This window comes from Camelus ferus, chromosome 21 (assembly GCF_009834535.1).
Source record: "Camelus ferus isolate YT-003-E chromosome 21, BCGSAC_Cfer_1.0, whole genome shotgun sequence".
In the NCBI taxonomy this organism is placed as follows: domain Eukaryota; kingdom Metazoa; phylum Chordata; class Mammalia; order Artiodactyla; family Camelidae; genus Camelus; species Camelus ferus.
The window spans coordinates 6,805,484-6,818,802 of record NC_045716.1 but is presented as its reverse complement, the minus strand read 5'-3'; the positions used below and the strand labels follow the sequence as shown (position 1 = coordinate 6,818,802).

At 45.3% G+C, this 13,319-nt stretch overlaps 1 protein-coding gene across 3 annotated transcripts in view; it reads right to left on the bottom strand.

The window, feature by feature from the left end:
- The window catches only part of ASTN1 (astrotactin 1), a 293,377-nt gene that overhangs the window by 93,666 nt on the left and 186,392 nt on the right, over positions 1 to 13,319 (bottom strand). For all 3 annotated transcript variants that reach the window (XM_032463675.1, XM_032463676.1, XM_032463677.1), the window contains exon 9: positions 5,103 to 5,177. In XM_032463675.1, coding sequence (XP_032319566.1) covers positions 5,103 to 5,177 — 75 coding nt within the window. The remainder of the gene's footprint in view (positions 1 to 5,102; positions 5,178 to 13,319) is intronic.

Below are 13,319 nucleotides of genomic sequence, written 5' to 3'. Positions count from 1 at the left end.
AGGTCTGTGTAGGGAGGGGTCGGTACCAGCTGAAGGAAGCCCATTACTAGGGAGACAGAAGAGAAACGTACCACTTCTCTCTTCTGTGAAGCAGCTGGCAGAATTGAAGGCGCGCTGGCTCCTTCACACACACACACACACACACACACACACACACACGACACACGACACACGACACACGACACACGTACGTACGTCATCAGACAAGATTAAGGAGCCAATTCGAGGCAAGCGATTGGCCTGTGGTGCCTGGGACCCCAGATTTAAGGACGAATGTGGGTTGAAGGCAACAACATTTAAGTGTTCATGTCCACTTTTCATTTTGACAGGGAGATTCTAATAGGCAGGCTCGGAGAGGGACACCGCCAATATTACATATAACATCGTTTCAAGGAGAAGATACACACATTTGAATGGCACTGGGAGGAGACAGCTCATCAGGACATAGAGGCGAGTTTTTGTTTTCTATTTTGGTTTGAAAGTTACAAGGTTTGCGCTGATGCAGAGCAACAAATCTGCGACCTGTAGCTTCTCATGTTTGTAACAGATTTTAGGAGATGACTGGCGGTTCTAGCATATTTCTTTTGGGAGCGAGCAATCCGTGTCCATCCGTCTCATGGTTTTTCCTCCTCCCCAGACGAAACTGTTCACGGGCACGCCAGACCCACGGAGCACAGGTCACCCTCCGGAGATGTCTCTCTTCAGCTTCTTCCCTCACCAGACCCTGCTTCAAACTTCGTGCTCCTGCAACGCAATCTGACTGCAGTTCCTCAAGTCGTCCTAATTTTCTCACCTCTTTGTCTTTGCTCTTAATATTCCTTCTTCCCGAGTTTCCTTTCCTCTCTTCTTTGCTGGACTCCCACTCAGTTTAAGACTCGGTAAAGACCTCTTCCTGAAAGCCCCCTAGGGACTTCACGCCGTAAGGCTGAGTCGGGGACTCTCCTCTGGGCATGTGCACGTGGTCCTTTGTCATCCCTAAGATGCTGACTGGTACCCATCTTTTCGTGTGTCCATCACCACTCATAAGAATGTTCTCTCTTGGATGGCAGAAGACAGTTCTTTGTCATCCTTGTAGCCCCACTGCCTGATATAATTTCTGACCCAAGAAGGTCTCTCCATAAATACTTATTGACTGATCAACAAGGAGACTCGGTTATGTGCTTTAGTTTGTGCTTAGCTATGTTCTTTAGCTTAAACAGGCTACTAGGGAATATAATCTCAGTTTTCCAATTTAAAGATACAAGTCGTGGTGAAGATTATTCTTCATTTAAAACATGATATGGGTTAACCTCTGGGTTTGAATAAATTTAATGGTCAAGATCGATCTGGGTTTGATAGGATGGAGAACCTCCTAGGTGCACAGCAGCTTCTGAAACATGACACATGAAACATGACAGTTAACAAGAAAACAGTGTAATCTTCAGTCTCTGGTGGGGTCAAGGTGAGATCCTGTACATGGAGCAAAGTCAGGTGTGGGTTGAAACTAGCCTTTATTGAGGCTTTATTGAGAATTCTCTAAAGGCAGGTGCTCTGCAGAGCCACCACATTTATCCTCACAAAAGCCCTCTTAGGTTAATCATTTGGTCCCATTTTACCAAGTCATCAGCTAATACTTTAAGAAGTTTAGCACTCTCTCCAAGGTGACTTCTCCTTAAGTGGGAAAGATGGGGGTTGGTCTGATTCTCAAGTGTTGCTCACAGCAACTTTCCAGCCCATGTTGGCTCATGCCTATAAAATTCTAAAGTTTCCTTTCATCTGAAAAAAATCTACTGAGCAACTCCAAAAACCAAATATAGAACAAACTGTCAGGGAAAAGCTGTGTCCTAAAATCTCATCTGTCCCTCATCCATGCGGATTTGGCAAGAACATCTTCAAAAAGCCACGGAAGAGAAGCTGGGTGAACATCTGGAATGCCTTCCCATGCTGGGCCTTCTCGCAGGACAGCTGGTGACGGCCACTGTGGTGGATGTCTCAGCTGTGGCCTGAGTCCTGCACATGGCCCTGCTGAACTCGAGCTTGAAATTTCTGTCCAGAATCAAACACTCGCCAGAAAGCACTGGACAGAATGAACCTGTGCTCTCACTGTGGTTTGGCATGAAGTAGAATGGGGGGGAAATAAATGATAAATAGCTCTTAGTTTGGCATCTCCACCCTCTCCCAGAGCAAGCCGTTCCAGAATGAGGTATTATTCCAAGGGATACAGGTACACGCTTGGAGGGAAGGTCTCTGAGAGTGAAATGTGGTCTGTACTGACCTCTGCCACTGGAGGATCTGGTGGAATGGAGTGACCTTAGCTACAGTGGAAAGGACATTTTCAGCACCAGGCTGAGTCTGGTGAGAAGATTCATTCTGGAGGTTCAGACTTCCCTTGGACCCTTTGAGTCTAGTTTGAACCTTCCTGGATTCTTTGGGATTGCAGATTACCAAGGTCAGGTTAGGTATCAAGGTTTCCTAATCTGGCTTCAAGTCCCCAGGAAATGCATGAAATGATCATCTACAGATATTTATTGAAGACCTACTATGTTCAAAGTTATGTTAGATTTTGAGTATTTAAAGCCATATAGGATGTTTCCCCTCCCCTGAAGAAGACAACCATGTTACTGAGAAGCAAATTGGCAAATTAAGAAGAAATATGAAATTAATAACTGACAAATAAATATTGCAGTCAGTATTATATACACATTTGGAGAGGAAGGAGTCATTATGGATTAGTGCAATGGATTGGAGATGCTTTAGGCCAGTGTTTCTCAATCCCAGGTACAGATTAGAATTACCATGTGTTTTTAAGAGACACTCATGCCCTGGCCCCACCTCCTAGAACTTTTGAATTAGTCGGTTTTACGCTAGGTAAGATCATTGCTCATTTTTAAAGCACACTGGGGATTCTCATGGACAGCCATAGTTGGAGAACAGTTCTTGTATGAGACTGTAAATTCCCTGACATCAAGAACTACCTTAGTCACATTTGTTTGGTCATATCTGCAGCATCTAGAACAGTGCCTTGCAATAGTAGGTGCTCAATAGATATTGAGTTTAGCTGAAACTCAGTCTACACCATGACAATGGGCAGTGTTTACAGCAGGGGGAGAAAATGCACAGAGGAAGTAAATGTGCAGAATGGGAGATGGTCAGGTTGCCAGGGCAGTGGACCGGTAAGAAGGTAAATCTAAGAATGGAAGGTTCTACAGGAGAAGGGCAGCTTATTAAAAGGGAGTTTGTACACTGGCATTCAGTTGTGGAGAGATCTGAATGTCAGAATTTACATTTTATTCCGTAGTCCAGGGAAATATGCAGTGGCTTGGAATTTATCAAAAGCCTAAGTCATAAGTGAACAGAGTAGCTAGTAAACAGTCATTAGCTTCTTGAAGATATTGCCATCACTGACCAGGTCATAGAAATCTCTAGGGTGGCCCCTGGCAGTTAGTTTACTGAGATCCCAGACTGGTTTTGATGAAAGTTCTTAATACCTGAAATAAGGAGATCACGACCCAGGGTTTTCACTTGAGAGACTAGTTATTGCCATGATAGGGACCAAAAGGGTTGGTCACTATTGATTAACCCATGGCTCCTGAGATAGTTGGTTGCATGGGTCAGACCACACAACGGGTCCCCTCTGCAGTGACTGCGTACCACATCCAGGTGGTAGCTAACAAACTTGCAAAGAATAAATGATGTTTTTGGGGATGGAAACAGAGTTTTTGTGCAGGTTCTGCTCTAATAGCAATTTCATCAAAGCTCTTGTTTTTCAAAGTGTTAGTTGCTGACTTTTAAGAGAGAGGGAACTTATCGATGTTAATCAAACTCCACCAGGCTCTCCATCTGCCTTGTCTTTATCACTCTTCGAAGTTCCCAAAAGACCAGCAGTAGGAAAAAGGGAGAAGAAAAGTTAGCCAATGATAAATCATTGTTGGAAGGTTTAAATGCCTGAGTCATAGTCTAAGGAAGATAGCTGACATCTCTTGCAGCACAGATCCTCAAAAGCAGCCTGCAGCCAATGCCATTAACAAGACCCAGCCGCCCCGGGAGGGACACTGAGGAGAGAAAAAGGGCAAGGAAAGGTTCCACTAGGAAATAGTTCTGTAGACCTGGAAGGGATTTGGAAAGGCAGCAGCAGAGAATAGGTGAGACTCAGTACACTGCAGGGTACAGTGAAAAGGAACTAAGTTTTCCATTTGCTCACTGTTCCTCCAATCCTGCCACGCAGTAGCTTGATGCCTCCTTTGACATCAGGCACTCGGGCAGGACTGTTTACTTCCTCTATCAGAGGGCTTGCTCGTGAAGGGAGATGCATTCCTGTCCGTACCACCAGCACAAGCACAATCTCTGGCACTTACTGGGTATTCAGCAGATGCACGTTAATTGAAAGATAGATTGACAGAATAAATGGAGGAGAAGATCTTGGCTTGGAAAGAAACTTGCATTCCAGCTAAGGCCTGGTGTGAATTAAACTTGAGGAAAACCCCACAGTTCATGGCTGGCACCCAAATTCTTCCTTTGCTTCTTCACTTTTCTAATATGTGCTATTCCCAGGTATGCAGGTAGACATTTGGGAGGGACTGGAAACACCCCATTTGATCAGGAGGTGGTAGATTGAAAAAAATAATACTGAGGTATAGTTAAGAAAGTGGAGAAGCAGAGGCGGGAGGGATTCATCTTGGACAACTTAAGGCTTTATGAGGAAGGCGCAAATTAGATGCAAGATGGGGAGGCAGAAACTGGCATCAGTTGCCTGTTCTGTGCTGGTTTCTGTGCCAGGGGCTTTCCCTGTATTATCTCATATATTCCTCTCAACAATAGAGCCAGGCATGTAATGAGCTCTGTTGAACAAATGTGGAAACTGGAGGCTCCAAGAGGTTGAGGTTTTGACTGGGGTTCATGGAGCAGGCAAGGAAGGAAGACAGACCTCAACAGAATCTGTCCAGCCTCCACATCCTTCATGCTGTCATGGCGTGGACGGGGGGCAGGCACTCTTGTTACTAGGAGGGCAGAGTGGCTAAAAGTGTTTCCCATTTTATAATTTACCACCAGGAAAGAAAGTTCACTGAGAAGTAGGACACGAGGCTTGCAGATATATATCAGCCAGTCCCTAGACAACCACTTACCTGAATATTTTATCAGAAGGCTGTTCTCCCAAAACCAGGTCAAAGCCTCGCTGAAATATTGTGTAAGGCCAAGGCCTGAAAGGAGAAACGACATTCAATTAAAGTCAATCAGCAAACGCTTCCTGAATGTCCACTCTGTGTCAGGCATCATGCCAGGTTCTGGAGACCCAAAGACAAAGCGGACCCAGTCCCTGTCCTCAAGAATCCCACCAAAGGGAGCTCACAAGACCTGGAATACCACAACCCAACCAAGAACAGGATCAACGCAAAACTCACTGACCCACTAGGAAAGTGGAACTTGATAAGACATGACAGTTTGGAACTACATACAGAGTAAACTATAATGGTGTCATAGCCATAATTTATTGTCCTTCAGATGTAGATTTAACAGACACTTAGATTTGCCTCACTGAAGGAAGAAGGGCAGTATGATTTCTCGGAAAGAGGAGGCCTCTGGAATCAGACAGTTCTGGGTTCAAACTCTGTTCTGCTGTTGAGACAACTGTCTGCCTTCGGGCGGATTATTTGCCTTCCTGAGCCTAATTTCATCACTTGTGAAGATAAGGTTGCTAATAGCTGCTTCACAAACCATTGTGAAGATGAAGCAGACCTTTCAGGCTAAGGCAACAGCTCATACAGGGTCCTCAGCATGTCCTCTTTCTCTCAGAATGACATGAAGATTCTGGGTCTCTGACGGTTCCATGTGGTTTCAACCACTATAATGTCACGCATTCAAACAGAACCAATTGAAATGGTATTTTAAAATAAGACTTAACTACCTGTCTCTCTAGTGAGCATCTAGAAGTTAGTGCATGAACCTGAAAGCATCAAAACTATTTCTTTTAGATTGTATATATCTTTTCACTAACCCAGAGGTCCAAGTCCCAAATTATTCACTCCTCCCAGCAGGGCTTAGCAGAGCCCAGCCACACGTCGGGGACTAGATAGGGTGCCCTGGGTGAACTGGGCTCTTGCTCTCAGGGAACGTACAGTCTCCATGTATAGCCCCATTATACCAACCCCATAACCTAATTATTGAGGATTTTACTGTAGACAAGCCTTTGGTTTTCAAGGACTACAAAAACTCAGGAGAATAAATCAACACGATTATTTGGAACTAAATCCAATACTAGGAATTAACCGAGTAGTTGTCAGTGAGGGCGGTGTCACCCAATAGAGGGCATTTGGGGAAATTTAGGGCAAGTGCCCTTGAATGACACAGTGATTGGAGGACATTACTGGCATTTAGAAGGCAGGGCTAGGGAGGCTAGAGGATCGCAGTGCTCGGGACCACTCTGCACCACCAAAAATCTCTCCACATCCTGTGAATTTTCTGAATGTCTTGTTGCACATTTATGGAGATAAAAGCCTGCTTATAATTATCTGAGCCTAGATGCTAACTCCATTTATATATAAGCACAAAGCAACACGTATTGTTTTAATATAAGGTGCATTTTCTAGGTGACTTACTACCATGCAAATTAAGGGAAGATTATACATTATCACTTCAAAATTTTTACCAAGAATTTGTTCATAATTTTGGAAAACCATATCATGGTCTGCAACGCTGTTCGTGGTCTTTGAATCACCAATACAGCACATCTGCATCAGTCTAACCACTCTTACCTGTGTCATGTATTACATATTACATTACGGTGAATCTACATTAGATGCAAATGTCTGTCAACTTTATTATTTCTTCTATTGTACTATTGCAGAGAATTTTATACATTGAAATAGTTACTATGTTATAAATTATTTCTCATTTCTCTTAATTCTTGTTAAGGCATATATATATTTTTAAATTTTGTATATACAGATTTTATTATATATGAATTTCATTTAAGGATTGTAATAGGGGCTAAAATTTATTTGTCATAAAATGGGGTGTTGGGTCCAGTGGGGTTGAGAACCACCAATGACCCAACCAGCTAACTAATCAAGTGTTCAGAAGAGTTGGTATTTGCAAGGGGAGGCCCGTGGGACTGCAGAAGGGAGTGGCTGGAATGAATGCATTCATTTTTTATCGTCAAGATCTATAAACACTTTATTCCTGGAATTCAATTTAGAAAGACCCTGAGGCAACTGGACTTGGCTCCCCAAAGTACCCAAACACTGTACTATGAATAACTCCTGCATCAAATAAACAACCCATGTGTTCTTCGTGTTTGTTCTGTTCATTGGAGGTGAACCCACAGAGTGGGGTTTGAATCTGATGCTGTTTTTCTGAACAGTGAATGGTGGCCTATGAGCAGCTAAAAAAATATGTATTATTTCAAGAGACAGTCTGAAAATCAGGAGAAAAAAATGTCCCATCTAATCCTAGATACCTAGAAAGGGCAATAAAAAGAAAAAAGAAACATGCAACTTTATCTCTCTTTTGGGCAAAATTACATTTAATTCACTATCAGTTTAACAATTTTAAATAACACACGTTTTGCCTTCAAGTCATCTCCAGTACTCAAAACGGGGATACTGTGTGATGAGACTTCACTCTTGGTGTGGTTCCTAGGTTGTTTGAAAATATAATTTGAGGAGCCAAATTTTAGGGCTAGCGTTGATTTCGATGTGAACAATTAAATGCGTGGGATAACATAAATAAACTCGTATTCAAGCCACAGGTGACGAATCAAGGAGCCCGGAAGCACAGATTAAGCACATACTGGCCTTTTGCTAGGCCATCAGGTCAAAGAGACCACCTGCCCTCAAGAGGCCTGAACGTTAAGAAGGGCAGCTCAGATGTGCTGCCTGGACCCGGCCTTGCTCACACGGGCGCCGTGGGTAGGACATGGGCTCTGGAGCCAGCCCGTTTCAAATTCCAGCTCAGCTATCAGTCGCTGTGTGACCTCGAGCAAGTCCCTTAACCATTCTGTGTCCCCATTGCCTCATCTGTGAAATGAGGCTGAGGGTAATGATTTTATCTACCCGGCAAGGCTGTTACAAGGAGGAACCAGTTACCATGGTTAAAGTGTTCAGAACAGTGCCTGGCATTTAGTGAGCATCACACACACATTTGTTAAACACGTTAAACGTACTAGTGACCTGAACCCAACACAAATGCCCTGACAAGGAGATCTCCAAATCCCTAACGAGGAAGAGGCATCTTTCCCTACGCGCAAGCACAGGCGACACCAGGTTTTCACTCAGACTGCGAGTGTATTTGTGTTGGCTGCGGAGAAGGGAGTGATGCACGTGGGGAGACCGGACGCCGCCCCCACCTCCCGGCCGGGGACCACTTCACAGGGCAGTGACTCCACAGCACTGACGTGAAACACGGAGAGAGGGGAAGTGCATGCTGGGAAATGAATGGCAAGAGAAGTCGGAGGGTTTGCAAACCGCTTCACCAAAGGGAGAAAAGAGAATCGACTTACTTCCTCCCCCCTAGTCGGGGATGCGCTGTCAGGGCGATGGGGATTCTTATTTGATTTATTTAGCAAATATGTACGGAGGGCCTATAGTGTGTGAACTGTGAGACTCGGCAACGGGAGGTGGGATAAAGGGGTTCTTGTGCTCAAAGGAATCTGTGGTCTTTCTGAAGAAACACACGTATGCCCAGACGAGTAGCAGAGAAGGAGTAAAAGGGGGGAGGAACGGGACGATGGCGATGAGCTAAGTGGGCGTGGCGGCAGCAGACACTCACTCTGGGCACCACGCCGGGAGGGCTGGGTGCTGGCAGCACATGGGAGGGCAGCAGAGGGGGCTTGATGCACGTGCGTGGACAGGCCACAAGGGGTCACCTAGGAAAAGGCAGGGGCAAAGTGATGAAGAGCTGGACCTAAAAGGGCCCCAAACACTTTGGGGGTGAGTTACCTGAGGACCGATGGAGGAGGCCTCTGCATTCAGGCTTTCTGGATGTGAGTAACAGTAAGAAAGCTGAACCGGCCTCACCAGAAGGAGGACCATCACTGAGTCAAACATCCAGGCTCAGATGGCAGCTGCCTTGAGGATGCCTGGCGACAGGGTCTAGAGGAAATTGCCCCTCTCCTCTTTTTGCTCTGTTTCTCACTCTATAGGCGCTGTTCTTTCATGAGGCTCCTGCACACAGTGGAGGCTTGGCTCCCCGCAGCTCCAGCTCATGTCTTCACAGGCTCAGACCACAGAGAGACACTCCCCCTCTTTGTTAGGGAAAAATAATCTGTGAAAGAGCTGCGTGACATAGCCTGGATCGGCTGAGCCACCTGGACCCGTTTCTGGGGCCAGGGAAGCAGAGGCATCCAAGCAGATGCAACTCCCGTGTGGTTTTCAGGGCTGGAGCTGGGAGGAGGGTGACTGTCAAACAAAACAATAATTTCCACCTGACTTCGCATCTGCCTGTGGGGGCAAGAGCGTGACCTCCATCCGGAGTGGATGGCATCACTAAACCGACTGTGCCAATATTGGTTCTGTGAAAAGAGTGCCCTTCAAGAAGCCCGAGGATCGTGTCAGGCCAGGTGTGGGGCAGGAGGCCGAGCACCGCAGCTGGAAGGAAACCTCAGTCTTTTGACTCCAGCTTAGGTAACGTGGCCTCAAATATTCTCTATCCTGCGTTGGGCAACCTAGTCGCATCTTCTTAGTTTAGGAAAATTAACAGAATCGGAAGTCAGAATAGAGCTTGTTTGTTTGTTTGTTTGTTTGTTAATATCCTCATTCTGATGAATCAAGACCCTGAAGATTGTCTCCCGAGCAGGCAGCTACAGATGGCCTAGATTCACGGGCATCACGGGCCAGCACAGGAACCATCTGGGATCCATTGCCTCGAGCAAGAACATAATCTGTGCCACAGAGGAGCCCCGTTGTAATGGAAGCACAGTAAGCAGTCAGCAGGACACGCATGCAAACTGTGTATGTGGAGAGCTATCAGTGAACTCTTATCTGCCTTTTCTCTTCCGCCCCTGTCTCACACAATACCCCCAGTTCATGCAGTCTCCCTTAAGCACCGGCGATTTCTAAGCTTTTGGTTTCTCTTCTCGACTCTTGCTCTCCCAAGACACATCTGCCGTCACAGAGTGTTTTACTTTAGTCCTTGGGTTAGGCCAGAAGTTGGTTGTGGCCTTGACTGGACTTGATTTGACTGGCTGCTTAGGCGTTCCTTCCACTATGCAACCAAGAGAGCCAACTGGGTGAGTGAATCCCTGCACGGCCAGCCTGATGGATTGGTTCCTTCACAGTGGCTCTCCCAGGGCAGAAAGGGACCACATCTGTGCTGGACAAGAGCATTTTAGATGCTGCTTTTTGATTAAATGCTACTCCTAGTTTTCCACCTAACCATGGCACCTGGTAAGGGAACTCAGGAATTTGTGGTCAGCATGTCTAGTGAGGGGCTTCCTGGTGGAGAACTTAAGACTTAGCACCTGGGGGTGAGGGAGGAAGATGAGATGAAAGAAAGGTAGGAAGGAAGGAAGGAAGGAAAGAAGGAAGGAAGGAAGGAAGGAAGGAAGGAAGGAAGGAAGGAAGGAAGGAAGGAAGACAAAAAAGAAAAAAGAAAAAGAAAGCATAAGAAAGCCGAAGCGGCAAGAAGAAAGCCGCCCGGTGAAGGAGGAAGGAGGGCGGGGAGGAGGAGGGAGGGCAGGAAGGAGGGAGGACGAAGGAGGGAGGAAGATTGAGGTTTTTCCTCCAAGGTAGTTAAGAAAGAGAAGGAAGGAAGGAAGGAGGGAAGGCAGGAAGGAAGGAAGGGAGAAAGAAAGAAAACGGGGGTGGAGACAGTGAGAGAGACATGTATGTACGTGTGTATGTGCAGACACAGTTCAGTGGAGAGAAAGAATGTTTCAGCTGGAGGCGATAATGAAAAAGGCATTTCATGATGAGCTTTTAAAAACTAGGAGCTGCTTTTGAACTCATATATTCTTCAACCTATCGCTAAAGAGGTCATTTTACAAATGAAAATAACTTGTCTGTCGTTAAGTGAAAGCACACCCTTTTAAGCTTGCCTCTGGCCCACGTTAGGCCAAGTTTCTGGCGGACCCTGGTTTCCAGAGGTCCCTCTGCGCTGTTCACAACACTTTGGGGTCCTGGTACAGGAAGTCATACCATACGCTACGTGAGAGCTTTTGAGCAAATGTTCCTTTTCTTAACTAGGTAAATGCATTTGCAAGGAGGCAGCAGTGAGACAAACAGGGAGTAGAGGTTCATTTAAAAAAATAATAATAATAACAAACTTCTGGAAAAAGGTAGTTTGCGAGATACACAGAGCCAGGAGCCAGACTGAGTAGGTTTAAAACGTGGTGAGATATAGAGGAGAAAGATAAAGACGAAACTGGTAAAAGTAAGTTTTCCAGCTATGCAGTTGGCTGAAACGTCCCACACCTCAATTTATCGTAAGGATGAGATGAGGAGATGACTGTGTGCCACTGTCTTCACAATCAGCAACAGTGCTGGGAGGAATGAGAACGGGAATGGCGGGTCATTAGGTTATCTGGTAAACTTGTGGCTTTAGCAGCAGTTAAATAATAAAGATAATGTTGCCCGATGTTTCTAAAAGATGCTTTAGGGCCTCAGGGCCTTTGCAGATGTTGCTTTACCTGGACTTTCCTCCCCTCTCATTTACTTGGATAACTTACACTATTTTTAAGTCAAACTAGAACTTCCCTAACGTTCCAAGACTAGGTTACATCTCTTTGTTACATAAAGCACCCTGCACTCTCCTTTACAGCGCCTGTAAGTATAATGTAAATATTACATATTTAGTTAATATGTTCCCCTCATCAGGTATAAAGGACCCTGTCATCATCTCTGCTCTGTCCTCACTGTCCAGCGTAGAACCATCACATAGTAGGTGCTCAGGGAAGAACTAGACCCCATCACAATTGAGGCTGAGGGTAGGACAGCTCTGGGTTTGAGTCTTTGATGAAGCAGTCCGCTGTCAGGTAAGTCCATTAATTTCTCTCATCCTCAGTACCTTCAACTATAAAATGTGGATAAAATCGTACCTAGAGTTGTCAACTGAGCATATATGTACTTGGCCCCGTGCCTGCCAAACAGGACAAACTCAGCAAACGTTATTGTTCATTATAATTAACATTCCCATGCAGTGAATAGAAAACGCATTTCTAACATTAAATTTCAAAAATAAATCACGATGACATGGTATATTTTACAAACTCATGTTATCTTTAAGCATATAAATCTCATGTAAAAGATTAAATTGATGTGATTTGATTCATTATTTAATGTCTATTAATAGGTCAACAAATTCATTTGGAAGTTTTTATGCAGAAAAATATATTTGTCAGGAACTAGCATAGCAGCCAGGAGTGTGACTCTCTGGAGCCAGACTGAGCAGGTTTAAAACCTGGCTCTACCGCTGATTAACTCTGTCCTTGGTCAAGGTCATTAACTCCTGCCATCAGACTAGCCTGTCCATGTCCTCCTTGTGCTCTGGTCGTGCAAACACCACATCACCCTCATCTTCCCTCCACAGTTCAGAGCCTGGCTCGCTGTCCTCTTCAATAATTTTTGGTGACTTCAGCAGCCCCTAAAATGAGACTTTCAATTCTCAAACCACTCAGCGCCTTGACTTTTCTCCTCAGTGATCCTGCCCCTGACCCTTCCTCCCACAGTCATAGCCTAGATTACCAATATCTGCAACCCTTCCTTGGTCATAACTTCAAGAATCCAATATCTGGCGAGCACCTCCTACCCTCCAAGTTCATTCCTCCTAAAGCCACAGAATATTTTCTAGCCTCCTGAGACTTAAAATCCATTCATCCAACCACCCTTTTATTGACCCTCACCCACCTCACATGCTCGTTTCCCTCTCCACTCAAATTCAATTCTGTGATCCATTATTGTAATCACCCTTTCATGTAACCTCAACTCTCTCGCCCCTCCACTGCTTCATCATACCCATCGAAACACTCCAACACTGGTTAATCTCAATGACCCTGTGGCTCCACTTCTGGGTTTGCACAAATGTGTGCAGCTGGCAACCACAGTGATTGGTCTCGCCTTAAATCCTACACCACTGACCTCAAGTGGGCTCCGAATACTGCCTACTGATCAAACTACATATTCCTCATCTGTTCACTCTCCCACTCTCAAGATCATTATTTCATACCTTCTCCTTTCTCCTCAAACCTCCAACACCTCCACCCCCATCCTCGCCCGCAGCTAATGATCCACTTACTACATAATTGAGAAAACAGAGGCGATCAGATTAAAAGCTTTCCCCACTACATCCACCCACCTGCCTCCCCGAGTGCCCATCACTTGGCCCTCTTTCCTTTCAGGGAAGTCATGAAC